This window comes from Vanacampus margaritifer, chromosome 19 (genome assembly GCF_051991255.1).
Source record: "Vanacampus margaritifer isolate UIUO_Vmar chromosome 19, RoL_Vmar_1.0, whole genome shotgun sequence".
NCBI classification, from domain to species: domain Eukaryota; kingdom Metazoa; phylum Chordata; class Actinopteri; order Syngnathiformes; family Syngnathidae; genus Vanacampus; species Vanacampus margaritifer.
Window position 1 is genome coordinate 11,529,689 of NC_135450.1, and position 22,578 is coordinate 11,552,266.

Here is a 22,578-nt window from a genome sequence, read left to right on the forward strand (position 1 = left end):
CAAAATTAGAAATATTAAAATCATATAATTATTTTTTTATAATTTTTTCCCCCTTTGTTTCACTGTTTAAGTAAAATATAACTTATTTTTTTAGCACAGGTATTCATGTTGATATAATCCTATTTTTTTTCCAGCTGAAAATTTAATTGAACAAGGGTTTTTTTTCCCTCCTACTATTAATAAGCTCCTCATGTATATACAGTATATATGTGTATGTGTTCCTTCCTCCTCCCTTTACCAGATATGAGCTCAGGGTGATTATTTGGAATACAGACGAAGTAATACTGGAGGACGATGATTACTTCACTGGGGAAAAGTCCAGTGACATATTTGTGAGGGGGTACGTACAGCGGGATGCAGCCAAGCAAGTGGCGCCGGCCGCATCCCGAGCTGTGTGTCTTGTTTTGTTTGCAGTTAACTACTTTTTGTTCTGTTTCCATTTGTCGCGTGTGCGTCCGTCTTTGGTGTTTGTGGCGTGTCTCTGCTTGTGTGCAGCTTTGAGCTTCGTGTTATTATTTGGAACACTGATGACGTAATTCTAGAGGACGATGCTTTCCTGACAGGGGAGAAGATGTCTGACATCTATGTCAGGGGGTAAAAAAACACAAGATTCCATCGCATGGCTCGTTTGACTTCATCCCTTACCGCGCTATCCTACTTCCTGTGTTGAATTCCTATCAGGCACGCACCTTCCTCGTTAAGACAATAAAAACAGTCAGGACCAAACCATATCCTTATTGTAAACACGTCTGTGGGAAATGTATTCCTTGTGCTTGAGATGTGAATGAAACATTTACATATCGCTAGTTTCTTCTGCACTGAAACATTACAAACAAAACTCAAAATACTTAGCAATTTAACTTTTTTTTTTTTAACTCATTATTGTCTAAAAAGAAATACTATTTAACTTTTTTTTTAACTCATTATTGTCTAAAAAGAAATACTATTTAACTTTTTTTTTAACTCATTATTGTCTAAAAAGAAATACTATTTAACTTTTTTTCTTTTTTTTTTTAACTTATTGTCTAAAAAGAAATACTATTTAACTTTTTTTTTAACTCATTATTGTCTAAAAAGAAATACTATTTAACTTTTTTTTTAAACTCATTATTGTCTAAAAAGAAATACTATTTAACTTTTTTTTTTAACTCATTATTGTCTAAAAAGAAATACTATTTAACTTTTTTTTCTTTTCTTTTTTTAACTTATTATTGTCTAAAAAGAAATACTATTTAACTTTTTTTTTTAAACTCATTATTGTCTAAAAAGAAATACTATTTAACTTTTTTTTTTAACTCATTATTGTCTAAAAAGAAATACTATTTAACTTTTTTTTCTTTTCTTTTTTTAACTTATTATTGTCTAAAAAGAAATACTAACTTTCAATCTTGAGGCGACGTAATGCTGCACGGAGTGAAGGAAGAGGCAGATTTGTGCAACACTTCTCAGACAATTTAGTTAATATCAAAAGCCCTAAGTCAACAATTAGATAAACAACAATTAACCTCCATTTTATGCTCCAAGCATATTTATATACTCCACATGACTGATACATAGGAAGGCCTTGTGGTTTGGTCCTTTCACTGCAGCATCTACTAGAAAATGGCCTCCGGCATTCCTGCCTGTTGCATGCACATATGCAAGCACAGAACATGCATGCTTATAATAACGAGAGCAGCTCCACTGTTTAGAACAACTTTGGTATGTGCAGCCTCCTTGTTTGACTTTTGATGGCAGGAAAGACATCATTTTGCAACCAGTGATGTTTTTCCTAAATGCTAATTATCTTCAATAAACATATTGTTGTGTTGACATCTCAAAATGCTTGCTTGGGGAACGGTTTAAATGTGTTCTTACTGTTTAAAGGTGTTAATTGCAGGGTTTTTTTTTTTTTTTTGTGTACTTTAACAAAAAGTCTTAAAAGATCAACGTGTCAGTTGTTGGTCTATTCTACTACTACAAACATTTTGTTTCTTCAATAATAGACAGCTTTTTAATTCCAATGGCATTTCGGACGATGCATGGTCATTATTTTTGAATTTCCGTTAGGATTATCATCCAATACAAGTCTGAGAATTGGTGAAAGAGGCAGGACACCACTCATTCAATTAGCATTAGCATTAGCATCAATGCTAAAATAATGCTTCCTTAAAACTGTGGTGTTATGTCATCTACTGGTGGTTGTGCGTCAGTAAAGCTGTTTCCAAGTTTGACATTTACGGGGGCGCATAATCAAATTCTCCCCCATCTTAGCCCCATTGAACAAAATATATAATTGACAATGATAGTCCTACTCGTCAAAAGTAGTTTATTTTATTTATTTTTTTATCAAATTGCCAGCTTGTTGTTGGCTTGGTTTGCTTAAAAGTAACAAAATGTTTAGTTAAATATGCACTAAGATATCAGCTTCAAAATCCGATTCATGCAACGCTGCTTGTCATAGGACGAATAATGTCCAAGGTAATCTTGGTCAACTACTTTAGTGGTCTTTTTTTACTCTAGAATATTGGTGGAAAAGTCAGGAGAACGCTCATTTCACTACAATTGAAAAGAGTGCTAACGTTACTCGCATCAGTCACTGGTATGGTTAGCTTCTATAGCATTCTGAACATGTTAGCTAACCGTACCTTAGCTGGAAGCAAACACAATTGTTAGTGATTTGTATTTGAGAATATTGACGGACCAGCCAGGATAAAAACCCATTACATTAAAATATGAAGCAGTGCTAATGTCACTCATATCAGTCACTGACGATACGGTTAGCTTATTTAGCTTCTGACCATGTTGTCGTTAGCTACTTTAGCTGGATGTAAACGCAGTAGCTAGAGGAACAAATACAGTTATTAGTTATTATTTTGATTCAAGGGTCATCTTAAATTCATCAAACTCAAGTCAAATGTGATTTCCTAACCTCCTGGATTAAAGCAACTTCAACTATCTAATCCACTTTACTATTTGGTTTAACCCTTTGAGGTGCATGCATGCCCTAAATCACAGCCAACCGGGGCTGATCAGCGGTTTCCTCCGCCTTTGCCGACACAGGTGGCTCAAAGGGCAGCAGGAAGACCGGCAGGACACGGACGTGCACTACCACTCGCTAACCGGGGAGGGAAACTTCAACTGGCGCTTTGTCTTCCCCTTCGATTACCTCATGGCGGAGGAGAAAATCGTCATCTCCAAGAAAGAATCCATGTTCTCCTGGGACGAGACAGAGTACAAGATCCCGGCTCGCCTCACGCTGCAGGTGTGGGACGCCGACCACTTCTCTGCCGATGATTTCCTGGGTAGGTCCTTGAATTTGACTTGAATGTATATTTGAATACATATCCAGGAGTCTTTTAAACTGCTTCCAGGTGCCATCGAGCTGGACCTAAATCGCTTCCCTCGCGGGGCCAAGACATCCAAGCAGTGCTCCATCGACTTGATCCGAAACGAGCAGGAGCTTCCCTCCATTTCCATCTTCAAGCAGAAAAGGGTCAAGGGTTGGTGGCCATTTGTAGCCCGCGATGAGAACGACGAGATGGAGCTGACGGTAAGACCGATGCTGAAATCGATTTTTACCACAAATACTGTGATACCACTTTTAAGAGGATTTTGAATCGGCTACAAAAAAAAAAAGGCTATAGCCCAACTAATCGCTATCTTGCTTTCCAAATCAAATGTGATGTAAGGAAATGATGAGAAATGTTGCTCACTCCCTTGAGCAGCAGTGGGCAGATCGTCCAGGACCAAAACCAGACTTGTGAGCACCTTGGTCAAAGGGGACTGATAGAAAGCTGGATCGGAAACCGTGCAGACATTGGGAAAGATCTCAGGGCAGACATGGTGAGATCTAAATGATCTTGCAGGGAAGAGACAGGGGCGCCTAGGACTTGGACCGGGAACAAAATCTTTCTGGGATCAAGTGGTTTTTGCATTTGTCCAGCCCGTTTGGTACAGATTGTGCGGCTGTCGTGACTGCTAGCTACAATGCTAACTATGTTGCCTCTACAGGGCAAAGTGGAGGCTGAACTCCATCTGGTGACTGCAGAAGAGGCAGAGAAAAGCCCAGTGGGACTTGGACGAAATGAACCCGATCCACTGGAGAAACCAAAGTAAGATAAGGACCAATTGAGGAACTCAATTGGGTCTTGCATGGCTGATGAACGCTAACGTTTGCTGCTCAGGGTTTCCTCTCTCAGTGCGGAAAGCAGTGAAATAGACGCAAGTATGCCTTCCACTGCTTTCCTCACTGATGCTTTCTCCTCTTTCTTTCTTCATCCCCCCTCCTCTGTCCCCTTCTTCCGCCTTCGTACTCGCTCTCCCCCAAAAGTCGCCCGGATACGAGCTTCATGTGGTTCCTGGGTCCTCTCAAATCCATTCGCTACTTCTTGTGGCACAACTACCGCTGGCTGATCCTCAAGGTGCTGGGCCTGATCCTGCTGCTCCTCATGCTGGGGCTCTTCCTCTACTCCATCCCTGGCTACCTGGTCAAGAAGATGCTGGGGGTCTGATTAGCCGGTAGTCTTCGTCCTACAAACCCTCACCGCCGCCTCTTCCCTCATCTGTGTTCTGTGCTTCGCTAAGTCCTCCTTCTGTCCTTGCAAAATATCTTTTGTTGCTCTAGTGCTTCAGTTCTTTCATATTTTAAGTGTCTGAAACTGCATGAAAAGCACAGCACCGCTGAAAAATTAAGTTTTTCCGCCCCCGTTAATTAGCGCGCCTTCTCGTGTCTTCCCGTCAAAGTCGTCCAGACACGACCTTCCTGTGGTTCCTGAGCCCGCTGAAAGCCATCCGCTACCTGGTGTGCAACCGCTACAAGTGGCTCATCATCAAGATCGTGCTGGCCCTGCTCCTGGTCATCATGATGGGCCTGTTCCTGTACAGTATGCCGGGCTACCTCGTCAAGAAGCTGCTCGGAGCCTGAACGGGAAGCGGGCGGTTGCGGGGCCGGCTCAGGTTTTATTATAACGCTCTATCCGTCAGCCTCAGCCACAGGAAGGGCGCAAATTGGATCCGTTTTTATATAGTGGTACCTTGACTTATGAGTTGAATTCATTACCGTGACCATGCTTGTAACCAAAGGCTTGAAATAAACAGTTTCGCATTACAATTTACGAGGCAAAATTAGCATTTTTGCGCCTCATCAAAACACATTAAATCTCAAAACTGAGAATCAACTGCTGAGATGGTCCCAAAAAGCTTCTGGAAGCTCAGTGCTACATAAGATGCACCAGCTAACTAGCTAGCGAGCAAGATTTGCGGAGTCGTACCTCGTCAGTACTTGTCATGCTTTTCTTATTTATTAACCCTTTAGATACGACTGTTCTAGCAGTCTGCCTGTTTTTTGTTTTTTGACGCATCATTTCCACTTAGTCCACATGGGACAATCTGCCAGCTACCGTAATGTATGTAGTATCGACGTAAACCTCTGTTTCTGCCGTTGGAATTACGTTGCTAGCGCAAAAGGTTCAGGAGTTACGGTGATTTGAAAAACAGCCGTATTTCTCCTGTCAGGGATATTTTGAGAGTTAATTCAAGTCCCTGAGCTTAAACTGCAAAAAAATAAAAATAAAAATGCATTCCACAACATTAGAAAGCTGCTCTACGAATGAAGTAATTGATTTGCAAAACTGCTCTACAGAGAAAAAAATATATATTTCAAACCCTTTCCAAAAAGTTTTTAGATTGATTTTTTTTCACCACCACAGCTCATATTTTTCTATGATTTCATACTTTGGACATTATCGTTTTCTTGTTAGGATTTATGCTTCGAAAATAACTACGATGGAACTGAGATGGGCACTTGTAAGTCAAGGTACTGCTGTGCACCGACCGTGTGACCTTTCAGTTAATTGAGTCTAACACTGCCCTAACTTAAAGTAAATAAGGATAAATTGTTTGTCGTTGTTTTGTTTTGGGGGGGGGGGGGGGGTTGTTGTGCTCAGGGCCCTCTCTATAGTGTTTTCCTTACATCGTTGATTCAATATGAGGTGTCCTGGCTGGTCCACCAATAATACAGAGCACAAAAGTAGGATCGTCATGGCAACGAAGGAGACACTACATTCCTTATTATAGGCCAGCCAAGCGTCAATATGTTTCATAAGCTGGTAGTTCGAGGTCCAGTTGTTACATTCAAGAGACCGAAACATAACGCTAAATATGCTGGCTTTGTTTTTTGTATAGCGCAGAGCAAAAGAATCAAAAAAATAATAATTTTGAAATGTCTTGACAATGGTTTTTAACGGTTTCATTTTTGATGGTCAAGCATTTCTTTGGTTGTACAGGCAGTCGGATGATTGCATGGAGATGTTGACTTTCCGCTCCACTATTTTGTACCGATGTGTAGCTGTCGCGGTCTTTGCACAAGTCTTAAAATAATCAAATAAATGAAATGTCTATTTTGCTAAAGAAATCAAACGAGATCTTATTTAATATGATAAGCTCTGATAATGCAAGTCGTTGGAGTCAGGCAAATTGAAAAAAATGTATAGAATGAAGTTGTTGTTTTTTTTTACTGTGTATGCAAGTGTTTGCTTCCAGGTCAGAGTGCATGCATCGCCGTGACAAGCAAACAGGTCGCATGTTAGCGTGACGACGTGTTGAGCTCCACATAAACATTCCGTGTTCAACATTAGCGGCAATGATGAGATATCTCAGTAGAAAGTTCACATGACTGGAGAGATAAGATAAAAAAAAAGAAAAGTTGGCCGACCAAAATCTGGTGGCAGACCCCCGACACCCCCCGACCCCCCCCCCCCCCCCCCCCCAACAACACTTTGCCTGTATTTGTATTTGTGATTCTTGCTGTTGACATTCTGTTTGCACTAAACTTGCCTGTTTTTACCCCGGATTTGTGCATTTATAGAAACGTGTGCAATATAAATTTTTGGTCTGCTTTTGATTTTTTTTTGCTATTTGGAATAAACAAAACAACTTGAACGTAACGTTTCCTGTTATTTGTGTACTATGCATCATGCTTTGAGGATGTGTAGACTTTTTATAAACACTGCAGGATACTGAGGTTGCTTGTCATCTGGAATGCAATTAATTAATCAATCAAAGCTAATGGCTAAAGTCACTGATCTTTATTGAGTTTTTTTACATTTACAATTACTGTCAACTATAATTGTTACAACCACTTAAGTTATCAGGTTGATTGTTAAGCCTCGAATTATAAGCAAATTATACTTCCAACGTGTTACATGTGTATTTGCTATAATTTTTTTGGGGTACAACAATTTATACATAATAAATAGTCCATATGTATTCGTTTGTTGCCAAAACAGTGACAAGATTTTGTGGCTAGTATTTAGTGTAGCTATTTCTATGTAATCTATGTTCATTTTAGCATAAAAAGGCAGCTTGTAATAAACGGCAAATGTACATACTCATGAGCTGACAGATTGTTGCAGGAGCAAGCGAAGTTCTGCATTCTGCTCTTCCAGACTCTCAATTTCAGGGATCCGATCGGAGATCTTGGTAAGAACCGTCCTGCAGGACAGAGAACAAAGATGGCTTGTTTTGATGTGTGTTTTGCGCATGCTTTTTGTTTGTATGTTACTTACATGTGCTTTTTCAGTACGATCTCAGCCGCCTCCCACACTTTGAATTTATCCTTGGTGATGATGTTGGCCAAACTTTCCCAGTAGGCTTCGTCCGCCGAGGAATCCCACATGTCTGCGCTCCAGTAGCGAGGTTGCCCCGAGGCATGACTCCGCCTTGAGACAACCTGATGTTAGCTCCGGCTACAAATTCGACAACTATGATCACAAATATATATATATTCTTAGTCAACCTGAATCGACTGTGATGCTTCAGGAAGTCCTTAAAAGCAGGCAGGATGTAGTTTGGATTTAATGCCGAGCTGGTGGCGCCACCTTGTGACGTGCCACTGGATTCATCTGGCGCCCTCTGCTGGTACTTGAGCATAAAGTCAGCCAACCTGGGTAAATCGTCCTCCTCCAAGCCAAAAATCTGGGGAAAGCAACAAAACGCACGGCAGAAACCTTTTGGCGGCTACGGAAGCTGAGGAAAATGGCACACTCCGTGATGGTTGTGCAGTAAATGTAAAACAAAGTTGACATGAACGCACATAGAGGAGAGTCTCCAGCTTCACAACTTTCTGTTCTTTCTCATCCAAGGTCGCCAGCAGCTGGAGTCTGTCCTCCGTCAGGAAGCCCTGTGAAAAGATGTCGAGAGTGTCATTAGATTCGCGGAAAGCCTGGTCCCTAAACTCTCAAATAAGCTTTTAGTCAAATTTATTTAAAAAATAAAATATTGAGTTATGCAATTGGACGGAAGTGCCTGAAGCTCACCAACTCGTCACACAGCAACTCCATGAGTTCCTTCATGGTCTCCAAGGGCACCTTCTTCTTCTTCTCCTCTGATGCTGCAGCCGCTGCATCCATCCCAGCAGAGCTCTCAGGAAACAATCCAATCTGTTCCACACTGGCTGGTTTCCAAAGGTGGTCTGGACCAGATAGATCCATGGAGGAAGCCGCTTGAGGTCTCACCCAGGCCAGACCGAGGAGCTGCTTGTAAATCATGGAGTCGATGAGCAAAGCCTTCTCGGCTTGTTGCCTCACTTCCTTGTCAAGCATCTTCCACATTTCCTCAAATTGTTTGGCGTCCGAGACAGCAAAGTGCCTGTTTGAGGTATCATGGAAAATCCTAATAATTTGCAATTCAATTATTTTTCAAAATCGTTCAGCCCTAATGTTTCATATCTTACTTGATTCTCTGCTGTATACATTGGTATTGCTCAATACTGCGTTTGTAGCCGTTGGACAAACGGCTGCTCTGCTTCTCTGACTGTTTCTTGCTGCTCGTGTACGTGCGCTGCAGGTTTTTCAGCTCCGTCTGCAGACTGGAACACAAAACATACAGTAACTTTTGGGGTTTGTTTTATTAGTAATAAAATAATAAAAGAGAACACAATGAAATAACTGGTGTAATGAAAAATGTAATGACCGTTGTAATAGTATAGTTTGTATTGATTTATGTTGACCTTTAGCACCCTCTCGTGGTGACAAGTGTTACTGCAGTATACTTGAGACTGCCTTAAGTTGATGACGTCAGGTCGACAGGTTTATGCTAATGTAGCTATAAAAACAATGTTAGTCAAACATTTTCAACATTGTAGGCTACTAATGTTGTACTGCATTTCTATTTTTGTTCATTCCAATTTGATAGAAAAGAGAAAACAATACATGGACCCCTAAAGGCCATAACAAAACATCTCATCTGTTAACTGTCTGTCTAGCTAGCTGAACAGAACAGTCATACATCTAGTGAGGACAGAACAACTGTAGTATTTGTGTGTTGGACTATAATTGTCCTGTAATAGCATTTACTTTCCACAAAATAAAAAATAAAAAAGAGTAAATGCGAGCACAAAACACAACTGTACCTAATATTTTGTCCTCCTGTGTGGTCTATTTGCAGTTAGCAAACCAACTCAATGGCATTATAGCGCCATCTACTGGTAATGTCCTTCCAATGCAACGAAGCGCCTATCTAGTTTAGTTTAGCTTATCTCAAGACAAAAATTTGGTATAGTAACAGTTGTTTTTTTTAACTTACCTGAGGATTCTGCTTTTCATGTGGGCTAAGTTGTATATCTCTCGGTCGTCCTTGTCTTTGATGTAGTTTATATTGCTAAGCACGCTGTCGGCCATCATCTGCTGATGTTCCCTCTCCAGATCCTACAAAAAGAACTTCTCTTAAGTAATTCTTGGGGCTAAACTAAAGTAACATAGCTGTTGAGTTTGGAAAATAATGTAATTCTAATTGCATTTTTCCCTTAAGCAATTATTTAGAAACACAATCTTTACTTACAAAATTCCTGTTCATACCTGAAACTTAGCAAAGTGCTCGGCCCTCATTTCATCATATTTATATTCCGGATCCATCATCAAGTTGTAAATTTTGGCTTCGTACTCCTCCACCGTGGTCTTTCTCTCTGCCAGCCTCTCTTGCTGCAAGCACACCGTCGGCCATTTACATGTCGCGGCTGATGCATTCCAAATGTAAATGGAAAAAACTTTTTGTCTCCTGACCTGCTGGTCCCGCAGCTCCTTGACGCACTGCTCCCATTCTGTTTGGTCTTTTGTGAGCAAGACGTCATGCTCCTGCTGGTACACGCTCTAGAAAAGGGGGGGACCATTAGTGACACGTTAGCAGCCTGCGATAATGAACTCTGAACAGCGATGCTTTCAGCGCTGATGGTGAGCTTAATGTTACATTTGCCATTTTTGTTGCGTGCAGAATGCCAACCAGGCTTATGATAGTTTCGGATTTTTCATTATAAGTTGGTTTTTATTTCGTTTTTAAATTTTGTTTTTTAAATTAATTTACTTTTAATTGTTTTTTAGAGCAGGTTTGTTCATTTATTTTTTTTGAAAATAATTTATTGTAGTTTAGTTTTAGGTTTGTTTATTTTGGGTTTTGTTGTTGTTGTTGTTGAAAAGCTGATGTCATTTTCAGCAACATAATTAGAATGAATTCTAGTTTTATAAATGTAAATTGTTTCATTTAGTTTTCATTTTTGTAAAGGCATTTTCTTTTTTCAATTTTAGTTTGGGTTATTTCATTAGTTTTCATTAGCTAATAACGTTTGCCCGTCGCAAATATTTCCTCATAAAAGGTGCTGCTAAAATAATCCAATCAATATTTAATGATTACTTGCAACAATCAGTGGAAGCTCCGTGCAAAACTGAGACTGAAGACACTTCTTAACTCATTCACTGCCATTGACGGCTATAGACGTCAAAAATTCATTTGAACTATGTCTATTAGTTTAGCATTTTTCCCACTTTTGTTAACAAGAGTATGAAAACCTAGAAAAACATTGTTTATTGTACATTTAGAAGAGATATAACATTTGTGATTAATCGTGAGTTAATTATTGAAGTCAAGCGATTAATTAAAATTAAAAAAATGTAATCGCCTGACTTATTTAAAAGAAAAAATTATAAAAAAAATTAGGGGCATCAGGCGATTGAAATTTGTAATCGCAATTAATCGCATGACTTCAGTTGTTAACTCACCATTAATCATAAATGTTATATCTGTTCCAAATGTACAATAAAAAAAATCTAGGTTTTCATACTCTAATTAACAAGAGTGGGAAAAAAAATGTTAAACTAATTGAAATAGTTCAAATGAATTTTTGACGTCTATAACCGTTAATGGCAATGAATGAGTTAATGACTGAGAACTGTCTGTATACATTCCCTATGGTGTCTGTATATGCTCCTAAAGTGTCTCTCTCCTCTTTTGTTTTTTTTAAATAAGGGTGGGGGAGTTGAAACAATCTGTCAAAAATAACTGCTAATGCAGCTCACATGTCTGTATGCACTCCCAGCTGTGTCTTTATGTACTCCCTATGATGTCTGGATGTGCTCCTAAAGGCTCTCCTCTTTTAACTTTGTACTAAATACTAGTGATGGGAAAATGAAGCTTCATGAAGCACTTGCGATACTTTTTGACTCCTCAAGATGGCACTCATGATTCAAAGATGCAATGCAAATGTAATCAATTTTTATTGCACTTGCCTTTATCTTTAAACCAAGAGCACCATCTAGAGGAGTCAAAAAGTATCGCAAATGCTTCATGAAGCTTCATTTTGCCATCACTACTATTTACAACTTTTTAAAAAAGAAGGGGGGGGGATTGATGCAATAGGTCGAAAACAACTCATAATGTGTCTCACATGGCTGTACAGTATGTACTCCCTACAACATGTGGGCAAGGTCCCGAGTTGTCTCCTCCATTTTATGAGATAATTACGACATTGAAGATAAAGCCAGCTCATAATATCTTGGAATGCTCGGGAATGTCGATGTCGCATGCGCTTTGAGTGAGTGTACCTCAATCTGATCCAACTCTTCCCTGTAGGCCTGAGTCAGAGTACAGACGAGCTCTTCTGAGCGTTGCATCATCTGATCGATCTCCTCGGCCTGCCTCCTCAAGTCCTTCACGTAGCGATCGTCGCCGCTCTTCAACTCCTGCTCGGGTTTTACATCAAAACGGATGGATGACGATTGAAATAGTTTGTGCGTTTTAGTTACCTGCTGGAGGTCTTTGATGACTTTCCTCTTGTCCTCGAGGAGCTCCGAACACAAGAGTTGCTGCCACTTGAGCGTTTCCTGGAGTTCATACGGGACGAGCGTCTGCTCGGCCAACGACCACCTGCTCGTGATCTCCTCAAACTTCTCCTGGCTGGACTTGACTTGCTTCTCCAGCAGCTCCAAACTGAGTTGAGAAGGACACGCTGAGAAAGGACGTAATAGCATTGATAGTGTTTATTGGGAAGATGAAAAAACTCACCGCATCCTGCGAGCTTCCTCCAATTCTTCCCTTCGCATGGAATCTTTGGCGTCGGCCGCAGCTTGGATGTTGCTCACTAATGCAAGCAAATCTCGCTCCAGTTGGGAAAATCTCCCAGGGCTGCATGACTGAGCGTCCTGAAATATATGCAAATAAATACTGCACTACTACAACTAACGATTATAATAATGGCACAAAGGCAGAATTAATTCTAATTCTAAAAATATTAAACATAAACGCATATGTATTTTGTATTATTCACATTTTAATTCGCTGTGAATGACATCATACATGACCAAAATAATAAACATAATTATATATATATAAATAATCAACAATAATAGGCATAGTTGCAGAAAATTCACATTAAAAGCTATTAAACAAAAGCATAAAAATAATAAAAACAATATTGCATTATACTACTCTAATATTATTGACAATAATGTCTTTTTCCCAATGTTTGTGGCTCAGTTTTTTAAAATATTTTTTTTAATATATTTTAGTTATCGTCTTCAGTCACGAGTTTGAGTGTATCTATAATGAAATGTCCGATTTCGTAGAACATGATTTTAAATTGCGTACACACACACAAGCAAATTTATTTTGAGTTGTAAACTTGGGGGGGGGGGAGTGGGGCACAAACCTTTGCATGTTGCTCTTCTCCTTGAGGCAGCCTCTCCTGCGCGCACGCTCTCCATGTGCACAGTGACAGAAGGCCATTTCATTCCACATTTATACTCATTATTATCCATACACGTGGCTTTGCAAGATCAATTCTAAACCACTCTAAATACACAGTGAATGTTGATTTAAGTGCAAAAATAATATGGCTCCATTTACCCGTTTTCTGCGTCTTTCATTCCGGGGAAATCCAACTTCTCACACGCCTTCTCAGCAGCCTTCCCTGTTTCCATGATTATGCTGTGATGATTTGGAAATTTTACACCGTATGACGAAGTAAGAAGGCGCGCAGATTCCAGCGGAATAGCGCAGCGTTGCGTTTTGCGACCTGTTGCTATGGCTACCGAGTGCTGCCTTCAGGGACACTCGGAAAAACATTACAGTGTATTGAATACACTAAGGAAGGGCGTATAGGATGAGACAGTATAGTAAGTATATTGTTTGGTTTTGTGACACATTTTTCATGATCGTTTTTTGTTTGTTTTTACGGCAGATTATACATGAATAAAAATATACTTAAAAAAAAAAAATTAAATTAAGGACTAAAACTACTAACGTAAAATATACGATAGACAATTTACAGGTACAAGCATACAAAATAAGCAATACAGTTGTTGTTTTTAAAGAACACAATAACATAAATGTTTAATTTTAAAAAGTATGATAATATGACAAGACAATAGTGAGAACACTTTTGAAGCAAAAGCACAGCCGAGGTTATGAACATTTCCCCTGTGAATACAGCAGCAAATAACTATTTCCAAACTTGTTGAAACATAAAAAAAAAAAAATCTATAAAAAAAATATTTTGAGGTTTTATTCTTAATAACCATGAGTGTAAATAATATTTGATAGTGATTTTGACTGCATTTAACACCAAATATTGTATTTCCATTTGTTGTTACTGGAATATTAAATTGTACAGAAAATCATACATTTTGACCTTGGGCGAAATTATGATAATAATACTGTACCTAAGCCAAAATTATTTAAAAAATGTTCACTGAATTTGGAATTTCCATTTGTTGACACTGAAACCTGTAATTGTACTAGAAGAACATACCTTCGACCATGAGCAAAACTTAATTTTAAATTACTGTGATGATAAAAATTGTGAATGTTTTTTTTTTCAAATACTTTTCACAAAATTTAAAACTAAATATTCCCATTTGTTGATACTAAAACATCTAAATTATTTAGAAAAAAAAACCTTTCATTTGACCGTGAGTGAAATTTGTAATCACAATATTGAATATTTGAGTCATGCTGAAAGTTACATGCTAGTTTATTCCTATCTCCAGCATCAAATCGGGTCATCGAGGTATAATAACAAGGCTCACATTTATAAATCCCTAGATTTAATAATACTGTACATACACATATACAATATAACCCAAACTACAAGACAATTCCGTGTTTGTAAATGGAGCTAAACTACTCAACGCAACCATTACTTTTGAGGCAAATCTGTAATGCCAACATTTGTCCGCAGAGGGCGCTAACTCCTTGAAACAAACCCCATATCAAGAGTCTACCTGATCAAAAACAGAAGCCCCCTTTGCCCAAATGCTCACTGTCTCGTCAAGATGATGGCACCCAACCTCACAAAGGGGTCAGATGCTCCTGCCCTGAAAGCGGGAGGGGTCCCCACCCCCCAACGGCCGCTGCTTTATGCTCAAGTGCCCCCCCAGGTAGCAAAGGTTTCTGACATATGATCCAGCATCTGCGATGTCGCCAACAGCTGACTTGTCATAAGACCTTTGTGCAAGCGAGGGACGACTAAGGAGCAGAACGGCTGATTTTCTTACGAGCTGGAACGCTCGGGGATTTCTTTTTGTTTTTTTTGTTGTTTTTTTGCTGTTTTTTTGCAAGGGGCTGCTGCTGAGATTACAAACTGAATGACTGCCATTAGAGTGATTCTATAATCTATCATAATGCCATAATCTTGGGATTGACAGACTTTGACCCCCGCTCGCAGGTGTATAATACACCCCATTCACTCCCGCGTATGCGCTGCGCGAGGTGCCTGCGTCGTGCGCGCATGTGTGTGCGCTAAATCCGAGACCCGGGGGCATATGTTTACTTCTTAGTCAACAAAGAATCAGATTCATCGCCGAGGCGTTGAGAGGTGCGTGGCCTAAAGGTCACCTGCAGCCAGTTAACTGACGGCTTAGGTGGAGGCAAGGGGAGGGGGGCCTTGCATAATGACCTTAACACTAAAGGAACGATACAGTGGATATAAAAAGTCTACACACCCCTGTTTAAATGCCAGGATTTTGCCATCCAAAATAATGTGACCAAATAATTTTCCCACCATAAATTTTTCAAGAAGGGATGTTAAAACTAGCTGAAATGTGGTTGCACATGTGTGCACACCCTCTTAAGGCTGGCTGTGTTCTGAATGAACAAATCACATTCAACTTCACGTTAAATGGGAGTCAGTGCTCAAATGCCCCCAAAGGGCCTCTGATTGACCCCAAATAAAGCTCTTGTAAAATCTCCTGACATATTTTGGCTTTCTAGGAAAAGCCTACCAGTTTAGTGCTATTTGGAACTGTTCATAATTCCTTCCACCTTATCTAGGGCCCCCATTCTGAGAAAAAAAATACATGCTTGAGGTAGGGTGTTATTTTGTCACAAAAAAATAAACATTTAAATAGCGGGTGTGTAGACTTTTTATATCTACTTTATTGCATACAAGGTGAGCACCAACTCCCATTTAACGGGAGTTTGAATGTGATTTGGTAATTCGGAACACAGCCACATCCCAGTCTTAAGAGGGTGTGCACACTTGTGCAACCACATTCCAGTTAGTTTTAACTTCCCTTCTTGAAAAATGAATCGTGTGGAAATTATTTGGTCACATTATTTCCGATGACAAAATCCTGGCATTTGAAAAGGGGTGTGTAGACTTTGTATATCCACTTTATTTCATATAGGGTGAACTTTAAGTATTCCCCAAACTGTCGGTTTTCGAGAAGAGGCTCATCCTTCCTGCAGAGCATTCTAAAGCAGTGGAGGAGGATGTGGCCTTGTCCAATGTACAGCATTTCACAAACTCACATTTCATAAGCCGCAAGGACAAATACAAAAATGACATTTTCTGCCCATCATAGTGAAGTGTGTTGTTCTCATCCGTCAAAACACACAAATGGTTCATGTCTATTTCTATGTTGCCTGGTGAAGTGGCCAACTGTATTCAGTGAGACTCTTCAGCCAAGCTTCAAATTAAGCAATTTTCATTGTTTGCAGTAAAGCCGGAACACAAACCTCAGCACATTTTTTCGTGGTTGTTGTGTCACTTTGCAATATTATACTCATTAGTCCAGAATTTTTAATAAATCAAATCTGTGAGTGGATTAGGTGGTCAATTATTATGTGAGGAATTAAGCCGATTACCTCTGGATTTTTTTTTTTTTTTTTTTGCAAAACGGCAATAAATCCAGCAAAAGTCAATCAGCTGCCTTGACTAACGCGGTCTTCCTTGCAATGACATCTCAAAAATGTATTTTTTATTATACACACACATTCCTAAACTTTTTCATCATCTGATATACTTGTTATATAAATCCTACCATAACTATATTCATCATATATAAGGTGATTCTTTGACTTTCAGCCCTCAGGGGTTAAACAGCAGAATTTAGCGGGAATTTTAAGCCGTCACCGTTGAGCCTCACGGGCGGCACCACCGCGTTTTCGCGCCGCATGCTGGCAGCGAAAGGGCTCATATGACTCAGCGTGCGCGTAATGCTCTTAGCGGCGAGCTGATGGGCCTCGGTGGCTGCGCTCCGTAAGACCAAGAAGCCAAGAAAAGTGTTTTAACGGGCGCGTGCGCGGCTGTCGAGATTATCGGGCCGAGTATCTTTATCCTGCTGTTAGATTAGCCGCTAATGATGGAGGGAAAAGCCCGCCCCCATGCGAGAGATTGGAACAAGGGCCGCCGCTGTGTGGCCCTTCGGACAACCCCAGAGCTGCAGTCAGGCATTGGATGCTGCAAGAAGGGACACAAATTAATTGTGCATCCCGATTAAGTCATCACAGCTCCTTCGGATGCGCACGACTTAGCCACTAGGCGGCAGTATAATATAGTATTGCAAACAAAAAGTTGTATTCAACTACTATAAGTGGCTCAGTACGCCGCAGTAATATAAGTCGCTTTTTGAAGAGTCAGATTTGTGTTGAGCTAATTTTCTGCCACTGGGTGGCATTAGTGTTTCATGTAAGCTGTTGGTGACAGGAACAGTACATTTTTATTTTCAAATTCAAAGCAATTGGTATTTGAAACATGAAGCAGCCATTTTGTTCATTGTAAATTACAACTCGTCACCAGTCCCCACAAATAAAATTCTATTTTTGTCATATTTATCATTGCTAAATTGTGTTCTAGTGACTCCTTTGCACAAAGTATGTAAAATAAAGCATGAGTAAAAAGTGTATTTACATTTTTTATGCCTCTCGACATTGTATTTAATGCTTCTTGATGCCATTTAAGGTCTAAATTTGAGTGAATTCTGTGTAATGATTTTTTAAAATTATTTTAAAATTTGTACTGTGTGTGGAAATCTAAGGTAGGTGACGATCCATCCAGCGCAACAGCATAATTTTTTACAATGCAGTCAAATGACCCAGACAAAAGGAAAAAGGAAATACAGCGTTGAAATGAGTTTTGTTATAGGCGATATGGCATGACTCCTTCTTGTGACTGGCCCTATGCGCGCTATTTAAAGACACATGATCAAACATTGCGATTGATCTCAGACACAAACCTTTAGTAAGTAAGGCCAACACAGTTTGGAAGCTCACGTGAACAAAATTATTACTGCACGTTTACAAATACTACAAAACTTTCTTAACGTTCAACATTATGTTCTGCTTATTCCGTGTTTTTAAGGACGGCGTTTTAAAATTTGTCCAGGGACGACAGACAGCAAATAGCCTTTTGGCTAAATCTGGCTTACTTACAGCCACGTTTATTAATGTCCTTTTCCCCTGGTCAATAAACCAATAAATAATAAAATAAACGTGCTCAATGTTCATCAATTCAGCACTTACAAACAGCGCTGCAAAGAAATACCAGTAAATGAATGAAACAAGAAGCGCAACTAAGAAAAAGAAAGAAGGTTCAACAAAGGACTGATTTTGGAAGCGGGATTCAGAGTGCTCTCATGACTTATGTGTACGTGTTTGTATTTAGCCAACACAGCCAGTGATGTGCACCCTCTCCATGTGACAGACACAACAGACGTCACCGCTAATGGATATGGAGTACTTCCCTTTTTTTGTAAGTGGCTTTTTCCTGGGCTTGCATTAAAGACATAAAACCCATTTCTCCATCAATAACTGGTGCACATACTCACATTTGAGTACACGCATTCACACAAAAACCACAAGGATGTTTGTGCAGCAGCATGTGCAACTATGTAATTAATAATACTATTGGAAAGCATGGATCCGAAATTTTTTTTTTTTTTTGAAACAATTTTCAATTACAACAGCATGCGGTAGAGCAGAGTTGAGCCCTTCAGTGATGCTTACCTCCTGCATGTGCCTGTATGCTATCTTGATGTTTCACGTTTTACTCACAGAGAAGGGGGGGGGGAACGGTCCAAGATGTTGTGTTGGGGACCTCGGAAATATATGCAATACATCTATACCGGGCTTAGTCAAACTGGAGAGTTGCAGGATATGTTAAAGCCCATCCAAAAAAATAACGAATGGCGATTGATACCGTTAAAGTCAAAACATCTTCATTTAATGAAAATATATCCGGTTACAGATTAAATAAAAAGTCTAATGGAAATTAAAGACAACGTGATGGTATGTCGCTGAACCAAAGTCAGATATGTACATTGAAAACTCCAGTGTGTTTGACATTAAATTAACGTGGGTCCTCTAAATACTGATGGGTGAATTCAGCCTTGTGAGTGGAAGAACCGCTGTTTACCACAAACCTCCAAAATGTGCAAAAACTTGAACGCCTCGGTGGCGTCCGCCATCAGCTCTGCTTGTCCTGAATGTTCACCAGACTGGAGGCGTACGACTTTGCTCTCTTGGCTGCAATAAAGGGGGGGGAAAGAGGAGAATCACCCATTGCTTTGAGTGTGGTTTCATTTTTATTCATCATAAAAGTAAGGCTGATGCTATGGAATACTTCTTGAATAGAGTATTTTATCGATTATTCCAGCCTTAATTCAAGTAACCAGATAACAACTGATTTGGCTTTATTAAACAAAACTATGTGCATTTTGAGTTGCAGGTAATTTTTTTTGTCCACTTGGGATCCTCACATTCCACTGTAGTATCTGTGACTTTGAGAGTGTATAGCTTTAAAAAGGTGGGGGCTAGCCCGGTGAGTGACGTGGGTGTCAGCAAATGACAGTGTAACACATCGTTAACTGGCTAACCCATTAGCCCACTCTATTTTTTTTTGTTTTTTTCAAAATGACAGCCTTTGCCATTTGTAAACGCCGATCTGCAACTGTACATTGCGATAACAATTAGAATTTGCCCTTCAATGACGAGTACACAACCAAATCTTTAAAGGAATCTCTGCATTTATGATTTTGTCCTAAACTCCAAGTACGCCACCCCCAAAGCCCCTTTAGCAGCCAACAAAGAGCCCTCAAAACCCCAGTCAAAATATGTGCGCGCAACAATGGGGGAATTACGCGGGTTACTTACGGTGTATGAGCTTGCGTTTCTTTTGTTCCGAGTGAAGGAAGCTGCTCAAGTAGAAGATGATGGGCAGAAAAAGCATGAAGCCGGACACGGCGATGACAGGCACCGTCTCCTCCCGGGGGAAGGAACATTTGAAGTTTTTACTCCACAGCCTGCGGGTCATGTTCATCTGAAAACGAGGAAGAGTGCCAACATAAGCACCGGCGACGATGACACAATATCGCTAATAAGTCCGCCCATCTATGCCGTACTCATTTCGGAAATGCAACATCTGTAATCAGCAAGAGCATACGAACGACATGCGCTGACACTTCAAAGTCACAACACCGGAATTAAAAGTGAAGACAGTAATGCTGCCATCAGCTTCCACGCCGCCCGAATGTGCAACAAACAGCAGAAAAAGAGCTAAGACTTTGGGAAATGTTAATCGCATCCAAATCCCAAGGCTAAAAAAAACACCTTTGTGCAGTTTGATTGTTTGGCCTGTCACGACAGCAACTTTCTCGGGAACGCATTTAGTATAATAATGCAGGTATGCCCATTTAAAGTAGCGGGAAGGCATAGAAACAGTCATTTGTGAAGTGAATGAATGTGTGTGTGCTAAACGTTAGCACAGATGCTTTAAAAAAAAATATACACACTGGTTATCTTAATTTCCCATTACAATATTGACACTATTCTCTACATTACATTACACATTATTAGTGCTAAATGTGCTAACAAGGTAGTTTGCATATACTGGCTGGGGGTGTTTATTTACTGAGAGTAATTAAATTGCATGAATGCATTTTAAAATAATATTTTTATACAAATAAGCAATAATAGTCGATAAAAAAATATAATATATGATATGCTGTAATGTACTGCATATTATTAACTATTAAGTGGATGACGAAACCAACAATTAAATTATAGGGCATTATTTGAGGAAATAAGGTATAGGGGGCTCTTTGGTTTATGACGCAGCTCTGTTCCTATGATGGCTAACACATTAGCAAGTCATAATTACAGTAAATATCTCTCAGAACAACAGACACCTGAGGACACTATTTGAGGAAAATGCGGCACCTTAAGTGGCTTTCATCCTTTAGTTTCTGACCAATCTGATATGAAACTGCCTGATGATATTCAATTTTTAAGGACCTAAGTGTATTTCTCAAGTAGAGCAAACAAATCCAAACTGACACTTAAAGGGCCAATGAAATTGTAATTGATCATGACTAACAGAATCCATAGTTTTGAGTCATTGTTAGCTACAATGAATTAGAAATAGCGGCTCTAAGTACTGCATGTTATGTATTTTAATTCCAGACCACCTGTCACAAAAGAAAAAACAGTATATAGTACATTTTTTCCAACATTCCCTAGAGTACGTACCCCATCTTCAATGTCAATACACATCGTGTCGTTCTTTTCCATGCCGCCGTATAGCTCATTGAGGCCCTTATATGCACTCTTACAATTTCTACAAAGCTCTGTGTGGTTGCCCTGTGGAGACATGGCAAAAGGGGACAGACATTCAGTTTGTGTGAATTTGTGACCGCAAAATAAGAAAAGCGAGTACCTGTTGGTATCTATCAAAGCAGGTGAGAGTTTGGTTGAGAGTGGACATAAAGTACAGTGTGTCATCAGTGAGGCTCTGGAATCCATCGTTGATACAGTCTACATGATGGGAAAAATGCACCGGCAATTACATTTTTTTCCAAAAAAAAAATTAATAATGGTGACATCGAAAGAGGAAATGAAAATGCGCACAAGAGACACGTTCAAAAGTTATCTGATTGGCAAACAATGAAGACTGCAGAGCACAACTGATCAAAGTCACATGCCTTGTCTCTAAAAGTCATATGATTCATCACCATATGAGAAGTGACTCCTGCTGCATGTACGGTAGATGCCCAATGAAGTGTTTTTGTGCACTTACTGTCACAGGCGGATTTGCTCCACAGGTCCTTCAGGTTGTTAAAGAGCAGATAAACCACCATGAGACGGTCACTGCGCAGAAGGCTGTCCCTGCAGCTCTCATTGCCAGGACCCAACTGAATACATTAAGCACCAAAAACAACAACAAACCAAGCAGAGGTTTAGCGTTGCCTCCAAAAATAAACCAGCTGTAATGAAGAAAATATCACAAGACTTTCGTGACTCGTGAGACACACACACACACAGCTCCAAAGTCAACGTTGTTGTGGTACCTGGTCCGAGGAGATGTTCAGGAAGGTTGTCACCAGGTTGCCGTAGGCGCCGAAGCAGTTCTGGCAAATTTTAACCGGCCGCGCGGACGGAACCAGGCAGTTGACATACGCCACATAGTGCTGGCCAAAGAGGCGCAGCAGCTCGCCGCAGTAGTCGCTCACCTCCAAGTCGTCCGGGAAGGCGGACAGCAGGCTGAGAGAGGCGGGAGAGTCCTCCTCCGCCACGGGCTTGAAAACGGGTGACTCGACCGCAGCCGACGCGGAAACTGTGGAGTTAGCTCCTTCACTTGACGCAATAGCGCAAATATACAGCACCCACGCGGTTAAAACCCAGTTTTGGTGATACAGAGGCATGTTTCACAGCTTACATACGTTCGGGTATGTTCGTCAGCCTCAGACAACCCATGACTTCCGGGTTTGAGATGAGCAGGATCATGTGACTGATGGAAATCTCGCGAGATTTCAAGAAGAACTACAGTGTCCGATGTTAACAATAAAAGTATATATTTTTTTACATTTCTTTTCAAACTATTTCGTACTGTAAAGCAATGGCAAAGCTAGACTTTTTTTTAAATTAAATTTTATAAATCTGAATATGATTGCCAACAGCTAAATGTCCATATCTGCTGATTTTTGTGTAATTTCGAGGTAAAATTAAATGTTTTATCAAAATACAATATCACACTTCTATTCATCAGGCATTTACCCA

General features: G+C 39.9%; 3 protein-coding genes across 13 annotated transcripts in view; 1 reads left to right on the forward strand and 2 right to left on the reverse strand.

Annotated features, from left to right (window-relative positions):
• Nucleotides 1-6,921, forward strand: part of otofa (otoferlin a) — a 63,604-nt gene extending 56,683 nt beyond the window's left edge. For 3 of the 8 annotated variants that reach the window (XM_077553184.1, XM_077553185.1, XM_077553186.1), the window contains exons 43-47: nucleotides 242-340; nucleotides 3,043-3,284; nucleotides 3,354-3,532; nucleotides 3,994-4,094; nucleotides 4,726-6,921. In XM_077553184.1, the coding sequence (XP_077409310.1) occupies nucleotides 242-340; nucleotides 3,043-3,284; nucleotides 3,354-3,532; nucleotides 3,994-4,094; nucleotides 4,726-4,906 (802 nt within the window). In that variant the 3' untranslated portion in view covers nucleotides 4,907-6,921. Of the gene's footprint in view, nucleotides 1-241; nucleotides 341-495; nucleotides 595-3,042; nucleotides 3,285-3,353; nucleotides 3,533-3,993; nucleotides 4,095-4,312; nucleotides 4,501-4,725 lie in introns of all 8 variants that reach the window. The other 5 variants (XM_077553180.1, XM_077553183.1, XM_077553179.1 and 2 more) reach the window with 3 other exon arrangements.
• LOC144039634 (dynein regulatory complex protein 1-like) overlaps nucleotides 1-14,631 on the reverse strand; it is a 281,634-nt gene extending 267,003 nt beyond the window's left edge. For 3 of the 4 annotated variants that reach the window (XM_077553193.1, XM_077553192.1, XM_077553191.1), the window contains exons 1-13: nucleotides 13,153-14,631; nucleotides 12,956-13,004; nucleotides 12,313-12,449; nucleotides 11,853-12,237; nucleotides 10,041-10,127; nucleotides 9,837-9,959; nucleotides 9,565-9,686; nucleotides 8,714-8,848; nucleotides 8,298-8,628; nucleotides 8,075-8,161; nucleotides 7,778-7,956; nucleotides 7,548-7,700; nucleotides 7,371-7,473 (exon numbers count right to left, since the gene is read on the reverse strand). In XM_077553193.1, the coding sequence (XP_077409319.1) occupies nucleotides 7,371-7,473; nucleotides 7,548-7,700; nucleotides 7,778-7,956; nucleotides 8,075-8,161; nucleotides 8,298-8,628; nucleotides 8,714-8,848; nucleotides 9,565-9,686; nucleotides 9,837-9,959; nucleotides 10,041-10,127; nucleotides 11,853-12,237; nucleotides 12,313-12,449; nucleotides 12,956-13,004; nucleotides 13,153-13,226 (1,965 nt within the window). In that variant the 5' untranslated portion in view covers nucleotides 13,227-14,631. Of the gene's footprint in view, nucleotides 1-7,052; nucleotides 7,474-7,547; nucleotides 7,701-7,777; nucleotides 7,957-8,074; nucleotides 8,162-8,297; nucleotides 8,629-8,713; nucleotides 8,849-9,564; nucleotides 9,687-9,836; nucleotides 9,960-10,040; nucleotides 10,128-11,852; nucleotides 12,238-12,312; nucleotides 12,450-12,955; nucleotides 13,005-13,152 lie in introns of those variants that run through there. The other variant, XM_077553190.1, reaches the window with a different exon arrangement.
• Nucleotides 14,632-18,726: 4,095 nt separating this feature from the next.
• On the reverse strand, nucleotides 18,727-22,355 carry ostm1 (osteoclastogenesis associated transmembrane protein 1). The gene is made up of 6 exons (XM_077553676.1): nucleotides 21,870-22,355; nucleotides 21,599-21,713; nucleotides 21,239-21,336; nucleotides 21,052-21,162; nucleotides 19,678-19,843; nucleotides 18,727-19,050 (listed from the first exon to the last, which is right to left on the reverse strand). Exons 1-6 carry the CDS (start codon nucleotides 22,221-22,223, stop codon nucleotides 18,992-18,994), a joined length of 903 nt encoding a protein of 300 aa, XP_077409802.1. The 5' UTR covers nucleotides 22,224-22,355; the 3' UTR covers nucleotides 18,727-18,991.
• Nucleotides 22,356-22,578: the final 223 nt, after the last annotated feature.

Excerpts from the sequence above, each read along its gene's own strand:
- ostm1 (XM_077553676.1), bottom strand. The coding sequence starts at position 22,223 with ATGCCTCTGTATCACCAAAACTGGGTTTTAACCGCGTGGGTGCTGTAT. Across the intron at positions 21,714-21,869 it reads TGAACATCTCCTCGGACCAG|TTGGGTCCTGGCAATGAGAG; the intron begins GTACCACAACAA and ends TAATGTATTCAG. Across the intron at positions 21,163-21,238 it reads GCTTTGATAGATACCAACAG|GGCAACCACACAGAGCTTTG; the intron begins GTACTCGCTTTT and ends ATGTCTCCACAG.